At 53.9% G+C, this 16,910-nt stretch overlaps 5 protein-coding genes across 5 annotated transcripts; 4 read left to right on the top strand and 1 right to left on the bottom strand.

Moving 5' to 3' along the window:
- Positions 1-2,672: 2,672 nt before the first annotated feature.
- On the top strand, positions 2,673-3,286 carry CH63R_10211 (uncharacterized protein; the record flags this gene model as incomplete). The annotated part of the gene is made up of 2 exons (XM_018305185.1): positions 2,673-2,815; positions 2,863-3,286. The coding sequence occupies 2 exons, from the start codon at positions 2,673-2,675 to the stop codon at positions 3,284-3,286; spliced, it is 567 nt and encodes a 188-aa protein (XP_018154609.1).
- Positions 3,287-4,872: 1,586 nt separating this feature from the next.
- On the top strand, positions 4,873-5,691 carry CH63R_10210 (uncharacterized protein; the record flags this gene model as incomplete). The annotated part of the gene is made up of 4 exons (XM_018305184.1): positions 4,873-5,002; positions 5,057-5,152; positions 5,312-5,388; positions 5,548-5,691. The coding sequence occupies 4 exons, from the start codon at positions 4,873-4,875 to the stop codon at positions 5,689-5,691; spliced, it is 447 nt and encodes a 148-aa protein (XP_018154608.1).
- Positions 5,692-7,274: 1,583 nt separating this feature from the next.
- CH63R_10209 (Hsp70-like protein) lies at positions 7,275-9,455 on the top strand (the record flags this gene model as incomplete). The annotated part of the gene is made up of 4 exons (XM_018305183.1): positions 7,275-7,324; positions 7,398-7,480; positions 7,577-7,873; positions 7,930-9,455. The coding sequence occupies 4 exons, from the start codon at positions 7,275-7,277 to the stop codon at positions 9,453-9,455; spliced, it is 1,956 nt and encodes a 651-aa protein (XP_018154607.1).
- A 320-nt stretch (positions 9,456-9,775) lies between these two features.
- CH63R_10208 (uncharacterized protein) lies at positions 9,776-10,507 on the bottom strand (the record flags this gene model as incomplete). Its single annotated transcript, XM_018305182.1, has 1 exon — positions 9,776-10,507. One exon carries the CDS (start codon positions 10,505-10,507, stop codon positions 9,776-9,778), a length of 732 nt encoding a protein of 243 aa, XP_018154606.1.
- A 499-nt stretch (positions 10,508-11,006) lies between these two features.
- On the top strand, positions 11,007-13,913 carry CH63R_10207 (Mitochondrial escape protein; the record flags this gene model as incomplete). Its single annotated transcript, XM_018305181.1, has 3 exons — positions 11,007-11,199; positions 11,463-11,711; positions 11,800-13,913. 3 exons carry the CDS (start codon positions 11,007-11,009, stop codon positions 13,911-13,913), a joined length of 2,556 nt encoding a protein of 851 aa, XP_018154605.1.
- Between the last annotated feature and the right edge of the window lie 2,997 nt (positions 13,914-16,910).

The following is a 16,910-nucleotide window of genomic DNA, read 5'->3' as shown; positions in this document are numbered from 1 at the left end:
CAATTGGCGTTCAATCAATTGAAGCAGTGGTGATGTGGTTCGCGGTGTAGGTTGTTATTGTCTTTGGGTCAGACCTGCCGCAGGGCCGGCGCCAGGCTATATCTTGTGACTCTTCTACGATGTGTATTTGTGCGACTTCGGGCGCTTGTATAAGGACACAAACTTGACAGCAGCGTCCTCGGCGCACCCAGCGCAGCAGTCGAACTGCGCATACCGCGCAGCATGCTCCTGGGCCCGGCGACGCTCCAGCCTAAGGCGTTGGTATACAAACCGTTGATTCCTGTACTTTTAAGGGTAGAGCTGTTCATAATACAGCCCAAAGAAGGAATTTTAACAAGTGACTAGGACTTGGCATCCACAGCAACAAAAATTCCTCAACTATTGCCCATTGACCTTATTTACTGAATGGCCTGTCTTGGCATCCTCTATGAGGTTGATGTCGTCGTGCGAAGGGGTAGAGCAGCGTTATCGAAGCTTCCAGTCGATGCTCGGCTTCTCTCAGTCATATAATGGAAGATTTCAATAATGAAGTTGGCATCGCTGGTTCGTTTCGCTTCGGGGTTCGAATCGAAGTGCCCAAGTAGGCCTTGCCTCTAGGCCGTATGACCCGTGGTTGGGCAGTTGCCGATAGGGTGATCGCAACCGGTGGTCAATGGCTCGGCGGATCTGGATTCGTTCCGATGTCCGTCATTAGGCCAATTCCACACTGGTCGGAGGGGTAGGGGCGGCCTTGCCAGGCATCTTAGCTGTCTGACACCTGCGATAACAAGCCTGCAGTAATGGCAAAGCTCTCCCAGTCGCGGGACGAACTCTCAGTCACACGTTGAAAGATGTAAAATAGAGTTGACCCCCTACTTAAAGGGGTAGGGGCGGTCTTCTCAGGCATTTTGGCTGTCTAGAGTCCCTGTGTTCAGATTGAATCATGACTTCCATGTTGCTGCTCAACGGAGGAGGGGCCACCTTTATATCCATCGAAGCTGTCTGAAGCTCTAAGGTTTAGAGTACAAGCCTGATCTCGTCAATTATATAGAACATTCAATCCAACTGGTTGAATGTCGGCATGTGGCTTGTCAGTTGAAGAATTGTTTGTGTTATGCGCGGTTGTTTAACCTATTTACGCCTCGTTGGGCCCTCTTGCCGAATGTGTTGCAGAACAAATACCAAGCCAAAAGTTTTTTGTTGCCGGCATTTTGTTGTAAGCTATGATGTACCGCGCTATTAAAATTTGCTAGAAAATTTTATTTGTCGTGACAAAAATCACTTTAAGAAAACAAGCACGATTATTCCTTGTTTGACAGGTTTGATGTGTGGTCTACTATGACCGCTACCTAGCTTGACCGAGTGAAGCAGCCCTTCAGGCTTGGCAAATTGAGTGTTGTCTCACCAGTCAACAGGCGCAGCAGGCACAGCAGGCACAGCAAAGGCAAGCAGGCGCAGTTGTGTTTGTGTACCTACACATTTCCCATCTCTTCCCTACGCAATTCGCGTATCCTAGGCAAGGTCAGTCCTACCCGCAAGCGAAAGTTGGACGCTCCGACAGCTCCGGCTGCTCAAAAACAACCAGCAGCAGAACATGTTCGGAAAGACTCGCTGGGGCCAAACCAAGCGCAAATTCAACATCCCGGCCAGCCCAGCCACCAGAAGAAGGCCACACCTAAGGCCTCCCCATCAACTCCTGGCACCTCGTCTAGCGTAGAGAAGAATACTAGCCGTGTCAGGGGAAAGGGGATAAAGGCTATCAAGTCAGAGAAGACGATTAAAGAGTATAGGCAGGCCAAGAATTGTTAGAAGCATAAGATCCCTGGCGACACAATTGGCCTTAAGTCTGAGGAAGCGTCGATAACAGAGTCCTCCCATGTCATTGGAATGGTGCACAACGAAATGATGCTTTCAAAAATACGAATGTTGCTAGCCTCGTAAGTGCCAGACATAGTGCTGAAATCGGCCTGATGTCGATTATCGGAACAAATCCAGATCCGCCGGGACACGGGCACATGCTTCGCAGGATCGGCGTTAGAGGAAGATTTCGGAGTTAAATCTGGATCGCCCCATTTCGGGCAGCCCACCTTTTCTGCTAGCCGCCGCAAGGGGGCCTTGTTTACTTTCCCCTTCCTACATCATAGCCGCACCAATCCAACAGAGTGAAGCCATCACGAGATCGATCGATCTATCCCAACCTGTGATTTACTGCCAACAACCAGCGATACAAATTTCATTCCCCAAATTTTCGGCTTATGAGCTTCGCTATTTCTATAGGCAGCAACACTACAGGGGTCGCCTAGGAAAGTTATTCCCCTTGTACCAAGAACACTAATCTAGATATATGCTAACACCCTTAAACAGACTAGGTAGCTGGGGTCAAATCAGGCGAACGTTGAACCACCCCAGAGAAGGCCACTCCTGCTTCCACGTTCAAGGTGGAGAAGAGCACTGGTCGTGTCGGTGGGAAAGAGAAAGCTGTCAAATTCGAAGCGAAAGTTGAGTAGCACAGCAAGGATGACAAGAACTTGAAGAGCTCCGGTGCACTGAGCGCGCCCGGTAGGGAAGGGATGCAGCTGCAGAGCATCTGCGTCGTTCGAAAACGTGGAAGCCGGGAAATGGTCCCCAGGACCAGCTAGACCTTCCCTTTCCGTTGCGTCGCGAGGTGCTCCGGAGCTTGCTTTCTGCAAGAAATGGCGCTAAGGCGCAAGAGACCTTGCGCAAAAAGCGCAAGAAGAAAGACGAAGACGACGAGGAGGAGGCGGAAGACAAGCCTGCTCCCAAGCGGCAGAAAACTGCTGCCCCCAGGACCAGCAAGACCTTCCCTATCCGTTGCGTCGCGAGGTGCTCCGGAGCTTGCTATCTGCAAGAAATGGCGCCAAGGCGCAAGAGACCTTGCGCAAAAAGCGCGAGAAGAAGAATGAAGACGACGAGGACGACGACGATGAGGAGGAGGAGGACAAGCCTGCTCCTAAGCGGCAGAAAACTGCTGCTCCCAAGAAGGCTGCCACTGCCCTCAAGAAGGCAGTCACTGCCCCCAAGAAGGTTGCCCCCAAGAAGGTTGCCCCCAAGAAGCCTGCCGCCCATCCAAATAGTACGTACATTTCGAAACAATCAGAACTTCCCTATCTGTTGCGTCGCGAGGTGCTCCGGAGCTTGTTGTCCGCCAGAATGGCGCCAAGGCGCAAGAAGGGCGACGGCCATAACAGCAAGAAGCCTGAGACACCTGGCGATGCGGTTGGCGTTAAGCTCGCGGATCTCAAGGTCATTAGATGATACGCAGGGGACACTTGCGAGTGCAGGATGAGGGACCAGACAAGGGACAGGACGAGGGACAGGATGAGGGACGGGACCATGGGCATCTCTGACTAGGACGGTCACTCTGTTGCAAATTCCTTTTAGGCTGTTGGGTCGACATGTGTACAGTAATCGCAGCCGTGCCTTTTGTTGCTCTATCTATGAGCAAAACCCTAACATGTCCACTCCACCTATTGGCTTCGTGACAGCTCCAACCCCTCTGCTAGAGCACTGCATTCACAAGACCATTAGAAAGCAGATTGACCAGCACAGCCTGAGCAACAGTGATTAGATAGAGTGGTTTCGGCCCTTGACCTAGATGTTTGTCTATCTCGAGGGACGAGGAGGTCGATGCCGAGGAAATCCAAGTAAATTAGGGTTTACAATTTACTGCAAATGCAATTGCCTGTAAAAGTCACAAGATGACTGCTTAGTACAAAATCTGCACTCCCCCCCCCCCCATTTAGATTAGCTCTTCATTCAAGCTCATCGTGGCGTGTAGCCTACGAGCTTGTCTGTTGCATTTACACGTCTCTCTCATCCCAGCCATCGTTGCCATCTACCCGACGGCGTTACTGGCGCTGTTGGCTCATGCCGCTTGCCGAATGTCATCGGCATTTATAAGGACAGCAATGTGCCGTCGGACTTCCCTGCGTTGTCATGGCCCGAGCCGGGCAATATTCTTAGCAATTGAGAGGATGACCGGCAAGAAAAGGGTTAACATATTCATGTGATTGGCAGGGTTTCCACTGCCGATAGTGAATGCATGACGCTTAAGTATTGTTGGACGAAGAGCTATTATTCGACTGGAAGTCGATGGCACATGATATTGTAGGGCAGAGACGTCCAGTTAAGCTGCGTATTGTGAGGGCCATCTCTAGCTACAAGAATGACTTCTTAGCTTATGTGTCAGTCTTGACAGTAAGATATGACCAACACAACCAAATCAGTAAGGCCAAGCTACTGTGCTGGAGAACCGAGTGCAGTCGTGGGTTCACCTTTCGTTTAATATAGTATGTGCACACTTTTCATACCACGCGCGCCATGGCCAGTGTCAACTACGAACAGTACCTTCACAGAACACGTCTACACAGATGTCTATGGCCGCCACCAACACACCAGGCTGGATTGCTAGACACCGATTTCTATCGCAACGCATACCAAATACTTAAGCATTGGCCTACTGCACATCGCTAATGGAGGTTCCCATTTGATTCCCGAGTCGTTGGCTGGTGCTTAGTAGCAAAGGTGCCGGTGTCTTCCTGTAGTGCTCTTGTCTGTGACGGTTGTACTGCGGAGAGACTCCGAGTAGATGCATTATTTGCAATAAACTAAAGATCCTAGATCGCTATCTTGTATTAGAAACGCTATACCAAGACCAAAGACCTACATAGCTTATCTCTAGTAGTGCTCTTAGCATGATACCTGCTTAGATAAGACTGGGTATGGTGAACAAGATGAGGAAAGAACATGTATGCACTCCTGACATACCTTCCTCCTCAGGAGAGCCCCATACAACTGGTGCCCTAGGTCTCCCACAAAAGAAAAGTTTGTAGAGAGGAGGGATGTGGGAGACTCTGGAAAAGCATCACCATCATGTTCCAATCCGTTGTTTTCGACAACGAGGGCCGTTTTGTGTGCCTACAATCGTTCCTGCCCCCTCCGCCCGACCCCGAGGTGGAAGCCGTGTTTGACCTCCCCGAGGAGGAATTCCTCGCCCTTTCCGGTATGCACCTGCTACCAATTGCCTTGCCTAACATCATGCTGATATGACGAATAGCCAAGATCTGCAAGGCCGAGAGGGAGGAAGAGGAGAAGCCCAAGCCCGCGCCCGAACCCGCGCCCAAGCCCGAGCCCGAGCCCGCGCCGCTCGACAGTAAGTACATGCCTATACGCTTATTCGACTCTGCGACACGGTCGACTCGAGTGTGGCAAATGTCAGACTAACATTGAGGTTGCCATTACAGTCAACCCACCGCGGCGATGGCCTGGGTAAGTGAGCCCTATGTTTTTGAAAGAATGAGTGCTGATAAAGGTAGCCTCCCACCTGGGGTGGACCAGGAAGACTGGTCAATTTGGAGAGACGAGGAGGTCGGCGCCGAGGGGAGACTCGTAAGTGTTGCTGTTTCTTATGTTCTTGGTGGGACACGTATCCCTTGCTGTTCAAGTCTTTCGTTCTGTTGAGCGTATCGTCGTCCTGTTTTGACTTCAGGATGGCCACGCTCGATTTCCTTTTGCCATTCTCCCTTCTCATGGTGCGGTCTGTGTCAGAGACCATCCATCGAGGATGGCGCTGTCAACGTAAGCCCGTACTTGGGCGACCTCAACACCGTCGTCTGCCGAAGAACAAAGACCCGGAGACGATTGGACTCTAAACCGCACCACTTGATGCGAACCATGGTCCACACCAATTGAGTCGCCAGCAATACTGGGACGACTCGTCGACGACTACTCGTAATCCAGCACCACTTGGCGCGCCACTTGGCGATGAATACACGACGTCCACTCGACGAGCTACCTAGCCCAGACAATTATCCGTAATATCCGCACACCGTCCATAATCGTTGTCTGAACACCGGCGAAAAGAAACCTCGACAACAAATAACCATCTGCATGTTCTGTGCAGACTGTGAGACGAAAAGACCCTTTTCGGGATAAACCGATGACAACGGCGAGTGCCGCGAGCTATTGCTGTTCAGAAGACCGTTTCCAGGTAGGCTGATGACCCGAGTGACCCGAGTTGTCGGTCGTTGGGCAGAAGCCAAGTGGCAGAAGCCAAGAATACCCCGCCAACGGGTCGAACTGCTTTTTGCTTGCTTAAGCGTGGCGAGACGCAGTGGAAAAGGAACCGATGAGAAAGCAGAGGAAGAAACTCGATGACTTGAGATGCCGAAAGATGTGGAATCTGTAGGGCAAGTGTCCACAAGATGGAGAAGTGCATGGAAAACTTGGGTCCATGGCCACCTAAAACGTCATTGGAAGTAAGTGGGTTGCCATGGAGACTGGATCTGCATGCCGCTTGGATCATTGCATGCTCCCAGCTCTTGTGGCTGTTGCCTTAAGTGCCAGAGTCCTCTATCCCCTGTAGTGTATTCAAGTGAAGACAGCAGGAGTACTCTGGAGACTGTCCTTTGCTTACAGTGTGTTTTTCTTTGTGTTGTTGCTGCTGGTGGTTAACACAGAATGACTCTGTCCAAGTATTAACTAACTCTTTATCTATAGCGGCGCCTGAAACTGGAGCGCCACCGCTCTGCGGAGCGTGCCGCCTAGGGGGTGGCAGCTGCCAAGGAGGGTGCGCGGCTCCGGAACAATGCCTCTCACGGGGCGCCACCCCCGGTCGACCAACCGGGACTGCCGTTTTCCCTCCGTCAGGAGGTTTTTCAGAGGATTCGGTCCTCTGCCCTGGGCAGACGGACTGCGGCCGTCTTGAAAGAGAGGAAGGCAGCAGCAGCGGCAGCTGCTGCTGCCGGCAACGACGAGGACGAGGACGAGGACGACGAGGAAGACGAGGAGGTGGTGCCTGCGCCCAAAAAAAAGGGGCCCGCTCCCAAGAAGACCGCTCCCGCCCCCAAGAAGAAGACCACTGCCGCCGCCGCCAAACGGGATGCACCAGCCACAGCAGCAGGTGCTCCCCCTCCAAAGAGTACGTACCACCCAGAGAATCCCACAGAACCATTCAGAAGCAAAGAACCAGAAAGCGTCCAGTGACGTCTCGAAATTTCTCTCCCCACCCACCCCGCCACTTTTTGTTCTATCAATTCAACTCACCTTTGCATTTAAACCTCTTCGTCTCCCTCCCGAAACGAATCAATTTCGCTCACCAATTCAACAGAACAAAAGTCAATCACCAGTTTCTTCTCTTCTTCGAAGAAGTAATCCTCTCACTTTCATACCACCGGAAAACAATTGACACCGGTCTTCGAGCGCTTCGAGATACCCCCACCTCAGTTCAGCGCCTTACTTACCTTTCCGACTACACATACTTCACATCCGACATAATGGCTTCCGGAGGCAAGGCTGTCGGCATCGACCTGGGTACTACGTACTCGTAAGTAACCCTGCTTTCGTGACTTCCGTCACTTATGCTCCTCCACTTTGCGCATTTACTGACTCTACCTTAGTTGTGTTGCCTACTACTCAAATGATAAGATTGAAATCATTGCAAATGACCAGGGTAACAGAGTTACCCCCAGCTTTGTTGGCTGTAAGATTCCCCATACATTTTCAAATTTGTCTGGTAGTGAATTACCAGAAGAATTTTTTTAGGATTTTTCGCTAACATTTGGATTTTTTTTCATAGTCACCGACACTGAGCGTCTGATCGGAGATGCGGCCAAGAACCAGGTCGCAATGAACCCCCACAACACCGTCTTCGACGCCAAGCGCCTGATCGGTCGCAAGTTCAGCGACTCGGAGGTCCAGGCCGACATGAAGCACTTCCCCTTCAAGGTTGTCGACAAGGGTGGCAAGCCCAACATCGAGGTTGAGTTCAAGGGCGAGACCAAGACCTTCACTCCCGAGGAGATCTCGGCCATGATTCTCGTCAAGATGCGCGAGACCGCCGAGTCCTTCCTGGGTGGCCAGGTCAACAACGCTGGTTAGTACACTTCACAACACTCCCTCCTGTTTTGCGCATAAGCTAACAAGTTCCAGTTGTCACGGTTCCCGCCTACTTCAACGACTCCCAGCGTCAGGCTACCAAGGACGCCGGTCTCATTGCCGGCCTCAATGTCCTGCGCATCATCAACGAGCCCACGGCCGCTGCCATCGCCTACGGTCTTGACAAGAAGACCGATGGTGAGCGCAACGTTCTCATCTTCGATCTCGGTGGTGGTACCTTCGATGTGTCCCTCCTGACCATTGAGGAGGGTATCTTCGAGGTCAAGTCCACCGCTGGTGACACCCACTTGGGTGGTGAGGACTTCGACAACCGTCTCGTCAACCACTTCGTCAACGAGTTCAAGCGCAAGCACAAGAAGGACCTGTCCAGCAACGCCCGCGCCCTGCGCCGTCTCCGCACCGCTTGCGAGCGTGCCAAGCGCACCCTGTCGTCTTCCGCCCAGACCTCCATCGAGATCGACTCGCTCTTCGAGGGTATTGACTTCTACACCTCCATCACCCGTGCTCGCTTCGAGGAGCTCTGCCAGGACCTGTTCCGCTCGACCATCCAGCCCGTCGACCGTGTCCTGACCGACGCCAAGATCGACAAGTCCCAGATCCACGAGATCGTCCTCGTCGGAGGTTCCACTCGTATCCCCCGCATCCAGAAGCTCATTTCCGACTACTTCAACGGCAAGGAGCCCAACAAGTCCATCAACCCCGATGAGGCTGTTGCCTACGGTGCCGCCGTCCAGGCTGCCATCCTGTCCGGTGACACCTCTTCCAAGAGCACCAACGAGATCCTGCTTCTCGATGTCGCTCCCCTCTCCCTCGGTATCGAGACCGCTGGTGGCATGATGACCAAGCTCATCCCCCGCAACACCACTATCCCCACCAAGAAGTCCGAGGTCTTCTCCACCTTCTCCGACAACCAGCCCGGTGTCCTCATCCAGGTCTACGAGGGTGAGCGCCAGCGCACCAAGGACAACAACTTGCTCGGCAAGTTTGAGCTTACCGGCATTCCCCCTGCTCCCCGCGGTGTTCCCCAGATTGAGGTCACCTTCGACCTTGACGCCAACGGTATCATGAACGTCTCCGCCGTCGAGAAGGGCACTGGCAAGTCCAACAAGATCGTCATCACCAACGACAAGGGCCGTCTCTCCAAGGAGGACATCGAGCGCATGCTCGCCGAGGCCGAGAAGTTCAAGGACGAGGATGAGGCTGAGGCTCGCCGTGTCTCCGCCAAGAACGGCCTTGAGTCGTACGCCTACTCTCTGCGCAACACCCTCAGCGACTCCAAGGTCGATGAGAAGCTTGATGCCGAGGACAAGGAGAAGCTCAAGACTGAGATCGACCAGATCGTCACCTGGCTCGACGAGAACCAGCAGGCCACCCGCGAGGAGTACGAGGAGCGCCAGAAGGAGCTCGAGGGCGTTGCCAACCCCATCATGATGAAGTTCTACGGCAGCGCCGGCGGTCCCCCCGGTGCTGGCGGTGCCCCTGGTGGCTTCCCCGGTGCTGGTGCTGGTGGCCCCCCCGGCTCCCACGATGACGGCCCTACCGTCGAGGAGGTCGACTAAATTGATACCCTGGATGAATTCTTTCCTTAGAGTCGCAGTCATGGGTATGGCAACGCTGTTACCGGGTTTCACGACTAGACTTTTGCTTTCTTTGCATTTATGAAATCACGATGGGAAAAGCACGGTTATGGGTCAGAGATGTATTCTACTTGGTCTTCCGAGGTTTAGGAAGTCAATTCAAACAGTAAACAATAACGCCTTTCCACCTGATGCTCGTGACATGTGTTCGTTGGTCATGATCTTAACATGCTAAAGCCAACATGGTCAATCAAAGTTAAAACATTACTAGAAGGAGAGTGCCGAGTTCTTGTTCTACAACGTTACGCCGTCGCCGAACTAATGCCGAGTCCCTCTCTGATTTGCCGTCGCCTATCCATCTCCATCCGCTGCCATTCCTCGTCATCAACTGCGGGCTCGTCAAACTTCTCCGTAAACGCCGTGCCGGGTGGTATCTTGGTGGTCCTCGCCTGCCAGACGTCCTCGCTGCTGGGCTTCCCGTCCCCGTACTTCTCATGCTCCTTCTGGCGGTAGTGGTCTCTGATCACATCCTCCTTCATCTTGCCCGAGTATCCCTTGATCCTCATGCAGAACCAAAAGTCCTCCCAGTGTTCGCTGCACGAGCGCATCGAGCCGTATCGGTAGATGTGGTTCCACTGCCCGCCGACGGACTGGCAGTGGAAGGCCATGTCGAACGCCTGGCGGCAGGACATCTCGGTCGGCAGGGTAGCTTCGGCGACTGGGTTGTCAGAGGGCGGCGTAACCGTGCGGTTGCTGGTCTGGGACGGCATGTTGGGGGAGGATTTGAGGGAGAGCCATGATGAGGATGTCGATGTCTTGGAGGGTGTTGTGGATGGTTGCGCCGGAGCCGGGGCCGGCTCTTCGGGCTTGTTGCCCGACTCGTTCTGGAAGAGAGCGATGAACTTTGCAATCTCGGGATCCATCTCAGGATCAGTCGGCTTGGTCGATGATGGCGGGGTCGATGCCGGAGCTTGGGAAGCTTGTCCCGGAGCGGGAGACTTGGGGGGAGATGGCGAAGCCCAGAGCCAACCCATGTTGATGAATGACTGTGATGATGGCAAATATCAAGAGATTCTACGAAGAAAAACACAACTTCACGTATTGACGTCTTTGATCGGATCAGGAGCGCTCGAGAATGAGGGGAAGCCGGCAATCACCACCATCAATGACATCCCAAGACGCCGCGTCCAGCCAATGAGTGGTTGCATCATTTTTTGCAGTAGCAGCGCGCGCGCCCGCCAGAATGGGGTGGAGCACATCGGCACGGATAAGACTTAGTCCGTTTCACTCGGCGCGGTCCAGACATAAGGTTATGGGGCGTGCCGACGGGCTTGGCCGTGGGGCCGCAAAGCGTGACATCATCTATCGCGAACACAGCTTCGTGAGAAGGAGCTAGGCAAGCTGCTGAAGCAAGGCAGGGAAGGGAGCCAAGTCAGCTCCTTCACCACCTTTCCCGACTCAACTTCGACGTCGCTTGCCGGAGCAACATGTGAGAGCACCAAACACGACCATCCAATATCACCCAGCAGAGCAATGTTTCGCTCCGGCATGAGGCCTGCGGCCAAGCTGCGGGCGACATGGGTCCCGACTCGGCCATTTGCGCAACCCCAGCGCCCGGGAGCCGTCCTGCGCGCCGCGACGAAGGCTTGGGAGAGCACGTTGACCGGCGACGAGAAGTCGGGCCACATCGCCAAATCAGACAGCGAATCGATTCTCTTCTTCGACAGTAAGTTTGTTCGACAGAGTGTGTTCCATATGCTGAATTCCGTTGGTCTCGTCCCTGGACTCGTTACCCGGGATTGAAATGTGGTCCCTCCGTTATCTTTGTTGGATCCTCTGTCCTCCTCTACCCTGCATTACCTCTATCGCTCTCAAGTTGAATCAATCGTGCAGAGCCTCTACACCCCTATGATCAACACCTTGTCGACGCCACTATGTCTTCTTATGTCTTCTTCCACCTGCCCCAATCAAGCTAACAAGGGCCGGCAGATCTCTTTCCCCTGAAGCTCACGTACCTTCTGCGGCGATCATGGTCCACAGACCGCGATCTGACTGATCTCCTCAAACGCTTCGACAGCTCCAGCGGGGGTTTGGGCACGGATCCGATCAACCTGGTTAAACGAGCCATTCCGAACGATCTCCCGATCAAGGTTACCGAGATCCTACCTCGACTCAAAGATGGAGGAGCATTCGTCAAGTTCAGCCACGGCTCCGACGTTGTGCCCAAGGACATCGAGAGTAAGTACACCCAGATGGGGTTTCTGACCGCGGACTCGACATCGGAGACAGATGCAATCTCAACAATGAATGCGACTGACTTCTGTAGACTCTCTTGCACAGTCATTAGAGAAGCGCCCGCTACGGCCGTGGTTCAACCCCTTCCGTGGAGTCAAGGCCGGCCTTGTCAGAGGCGTCCCATGGCTCGAAGACCTCTATAGGTTCCCGAAAAGCCGCGTCAAGATCGAATTCACGGGAAAGGATGCGGGCGCTGAAGCCGTTGAGCTGTCGCAGGAAACACTGTACAGCGTTTTCCGTCGTTACGGCAAAATCGCCGAAATCACTTCTCAGCCGTCCGACTCGAAGATCTTACCCAAGTACGCATACGTCGACTTTGCCCTCGTACGCGACGCCATTATGGCAAGAAACTGTCTGCACGGATTCGTCGTTGACGAGGCACTGGGGGGCGGCAAGCTGGGCACGAGGCTCCGTCTTTCGTACGAGCAAAAGGTGAAGCCGCACAACATTTGGAACTGGCTCACCAGCCATCCCAGGGTAGTCATCCCTGTTGTTGCAGCTCTTCTCGCCGCCTTCACCGTCGCCGTGTTCGATCCGATCCGCGAATTCTTCGTCAAAGCGCACATTCAGCATTCCTTTCGTCTGACGAACAACAAGCTCTACAGATGGATCAAGAACCAGACCTCCGATATCATTTCGTCTTTCGGACACAAAAAGGCCGACAAGGCCGGGTTCAATGCGGTATGGCAGCATCGGAGGGACCTGATCGAACAGATTCAGACCTGGCTTCTCGAGAGTTCGGATACCTTCATCGTCGTCCAAGGCCCCAGGGGATCCGGAAAGAAGGAGCTTGTTTTGGACCAATCGCTGAAGGGACGGAAGAACGTGCTGGTCATTGACTGCAAACCAATCATCGAGGCAAGGGGCGAAAGCGGGACGATCAAGCACCTGGCCAACGCAGTGGGATACAAGCCAATTTTTGCCTTTCTGAACAACATGAGCAGCATGATCGATCTGGCAGTCCAGAGCACGACAGGTGTCAAGGCTGGATTCTCCGAAACCCTCGAGTCGCAGGTGGTCAAGATACTCCACACGACTGCCGAAGCCCTGAAAGAGGTCTCTCTCGCTGGCCGCGACAAGGATGGAAAGGACGGCGATCTATCAGACGACGCCTACTTGGAGGCTCGTCCGGATAAGCGCGCCGTTGTGGTGATCGACAACTTCCTGCACAAGAACGAGGGCTCAAGCATTGTCTACGACAAGGTTGCGGAGTGGGCTGCTGCCATGGTACAGAACAATGTCGCCCACGTCATCTTTTTGACAGATGACACGGCGTACTCAAAGTCTTTATCAAAGGCAATGCCAGACCGCGTTTTCCGCCAAGCTTCCCTCGGCGACCTCTCCCTTGACGTTGCCAAGAAGTTCATCATCAGCCGACTGGAAGAGGATGAGCTTGACAAGGTCCGAGAGCACTCAAAGGAAGCGAACGAGAAGACGGAGGACGCCGTCGAAACACACGAAAAGCCCGACCTCTCAGAGCTCGACTCGGCCATCGGTATTCTGGGCGGTCGTCTTACCGATCTCGAGTACTTGGCCCGGCGGTTGAAGGGTGGCCAAAGTCCGCAGCGAGCCATTGAGGATATCATCAACCAGAGCGCAACGGAAATCGTCAAGATGTATCTTTTGGATGGCAAAGACACATTCGAGGGCAAGAAGTGGTCCATGGAGCAGGCGTGGTACCTGATCAAGGAACTCGCCTCACATGAAGCCCTCCGATATAACGAGGTGCTTCTTTCCGATACATTTGCTTCGTCTACCACGGCCGGGGCCTCAAACGGTGAATCGGCGCTGGAAGGTCTGACGAACGCTGAGCTCATTACCGTTGAGACGTACAACGGCCGGCCGCAGACGATCCGTCCCGGCAAGCCTATGTATCAAGCCGCCTTCAGCTTGCTTCTCGACGACCGCGTTCTCAGAGCCAAGTTGGACCTCGCTATGCTCAAGGAGTTGACCAAGGTTGAGACCAAAACCATTGAGAAGGCCGAGAACGAACTGGCGCTGCTGGGTAGCTTGCCGAAACAGCCATCTCAAACGGGAGCTCGCGTGTCCTATCTGCTCGACAAACTGGAAGGAAGCCAGACCAAGATCACGAAATATGAGAAGGAGATAGCGGCATTGAAGAAGGTCCTGAAGCACAACTACTAGGGTGCGTCGACTTTGGAGAGTTGATACAAGGCAAAAAGGAAGCCGCGGGAATCGTGGGCCAAGACGGAGTGCAGCACGGCTAATACCCATCTCATTGTAATATCAGTCATGTTCTTTTCACGGCATTACCCTTTACGAACACAATACGCTTGCTCACACACTTCTGCCTCCATCTGTTCCCGGCTTTGACCCATGAATACCGTTATTCTACCTCTCCAACATGCCCAGTCAGCTGACGCTATCTCCGGGTACTGCAGGTTCCTCGGGTTCTCGACTCATTAGACGCTGTTCACTATGTTGTTTCCGGTTTATTAGACTGAACAGCATGAGACAAGGAAGCCATGGCGGCAGCGAACGAAGATGTGACAGGTCGACGGACTGATGTTCAACCAAAATGAGAATGAGAGCATTGGCGACCACCTTGAGTCAGTTTAGTAGAAGTATCACCCGCGACGAGAAAGGCGCTTGTCACAGACGCCAGTTCCATCTCGCCATCGGCGTATGCACGCGCGATTAGCATACCTCCACCAAGATTCGCACACCCACAGAAGGTTCAGCAACTTGCTGAGGACTCCGTCTCGTCTCCGCAGGCAGGCGGAGCTACCGCGGAGAGAGAAGCTAATAGCCTAACACCGAGTGTTGAACGAGGGGAAGCCGGTATGTCTCCACTGCCGGTTGGAGAAGTTCGACGAACTCTCTGCTTTGTGGGGAGGGGGAGCAGAGGATCCTTGGGAGTGGAGAGGTCTCCAGGATGTACCATTGGTCAACTGCAAGAAACCGAGCAATGTCTCGTACAGAGTACTGTTCCGCCCGAGCAGACACGACTCACGCTTCATCCAGTCAACCGGGAAGTTGGCCGAGAGAACACAGGAGAGAAGCTGCCTTGCGTACGACACTGGTCACGAGGCGACGCACTTTGTGGTGTTGAGGGGCCGAGGGCCATTGGGCCGATACCACCCTAGACCACCACCCAAGCTTTGCGGCGACGATACAAGCATTTTAGGAGGGCTGGGCGTTTTCTGGGCATTTCTGGGCATTGTGGGCGGCACGTTCAAACGCTACGTCTTGGCCATGCGACTCTATGGACGGAATCTCATGATAAACACTGGCTGAACAACAAATGTGACATTTCAATGCCAATCCGCACCGGAGCCATTCAGCGCCGTATACTTGAAGAACGTTGAGTTCGGGAATTTCCATGGATGAATGAGCCATCCATAAAGTGACACCGCTCTGGCTTAACTAGATACGAGCCGGTACCGATTCCATCGTTCAATGCGTCTGCAGGGCAGCTTTGGATGTTCAACAGCCGAGGGGTTACCGGTCAAACCAATGGGAAGCGTCTCGCCTTGAGTACTGACGTCGTTCTATGCGGGCGGCGGCGCGAGGGGATCCAGCCCTAGCGTGATATTTTTTTGTCACCATTTCTGGATTCTCCTCTTGCCGCATACCCGGGGGCCCCCGAGCCAGGCTTGTCACCTTTGATCCCCTCGTCATGACAGCCAAGGCCTAGCTTCCGCTGGATCGAAGAAGGCCCGGCGTCGATGCCGGCGCGAATGATCGTCGTTCTCGCTTCTTTCCCCGGAATATCACCCTCTTGTCTTGAGTCTAAAAGAAAATATCAAAAAAGAAAAGAAAAAAACCCCCAGAGAGAAATGCCAGCCTACCACCACTACCTACACATGACGGCGGCCTCCGATAGCAGGATGACACCGTCCGGCATACACTACGCATAACCACCCCGGCCGGTACGCTGCCAGGGATTGAATGCTACGCCGGAAACGCACCAAGATCGGCAGTCGACGGCGCCTCCTCATCTAACGACGCCATTGCCGTGCTGGTGCCCGGTCCTTGATTTTGCCCATGTTTTCCCACAGAGTGTACCTCCGACGGTATCAGTCTGGCAGGCTTTGGGTCCCGCCGTTCTGATTGCGTCCCCAGCGTTTGTGGCCGGGGAGTCCCGACCTTGCCTCCTACGACACGGACACCATCACACAACGTCCTTTGTTCCGTGTGCCAACAAGAAAGTTGGGACGTGCTGGTTTTTTTCGCGGGGTGAAAACGAGGAGAAAGGCGGGGTACGGGGGACGTTTGAACTGAGGACTACTACGGCAAAAGGTCCAGAGACGACCCTGGGAACCGTGAGCCAATCTAGCAGTATTTCCTGTTGCTCTACTTGGTGAACCGTCCTGCGCAGCCGGTATCATATATGCCGATCTCTGTACACTAGAGAAATGCTACCAAAAAAAAACCGAACCCGGCGGGCATTCTCGCTCGCAGCAGACTCTAACCTGCGAAGAACAGCCCTTATGGGAGACTTGGTGGTCACCATGTCTCCCAACGCGATATGCGCCCCGGCGGAGCCTCGTTGCATCTTCCTCAGCGCGAGTCTAATGACACCCAGGGACCTCGAAGGGCGAGCCATGCTTTCGGTCCCCCAAACGCTGTAGTCTCCTCTCCGCCGGACCTTGGTCAGACGAAGGCGAACCCATACCGACAGGTTCAACCACATTGTCTACACGCACAAGCCCACACACACTCGCCTCCCCTCCTCACATTCAACCCAGCGATGACCATCCCTGGCACACAAACCCCGGTGAATCCACCCGCGAAAAAGGTTTGGTGTCTTTCCCCGTGTGTTGCTCCAATGTGGATCATGGGGTGGCCAGGCGGTCCCGTCGACGAGAGGGAGAGCGTTCTGTGTAGGGAGAGAGACTCCGGAGCTGGCGTCCCCTTTCTCCGGGAGGGAAGGTGGTTGCGCCGTCGCTTCACGTCGAGCGCGTGGACGCGAGATGGGGGAAATTGTCTGTGGGCAAAGAATCTACAAATAAAGCTGGCCCTTCGCCCCGTCTGATACTTTGCGCGTACCCCTCACCCCCTCGTCCGAGCCCTGACCTCGTTTGTTGAATCTTCATTCTAGCAAGTCTTGAAGTGTGAAAGTCGTAGACGGCTCCCGTAATTCTCGGATCTCTGAAGAAGCCGCCAGTGAGGCATTCA

This window comes from Colletotrichum higginsianum (assembly GCF_001672515.1).
Source record: "Colletotrichum higginsianum IMI 349063 chromosome 7 map unlocalized unitig_7, whole genome shotgun sequence".
NCBI lineage: Eukaryota > Fungi > Ascomycota > Sordariomycetes > Glomerellales > Glomerellaceae > Colletotrichum > Colletotrichum higginsianum.
Note: the sequence above shows the minus strand (reverse complement) of the source record. Positions and strands in the feature narration are given on the sequence as shown.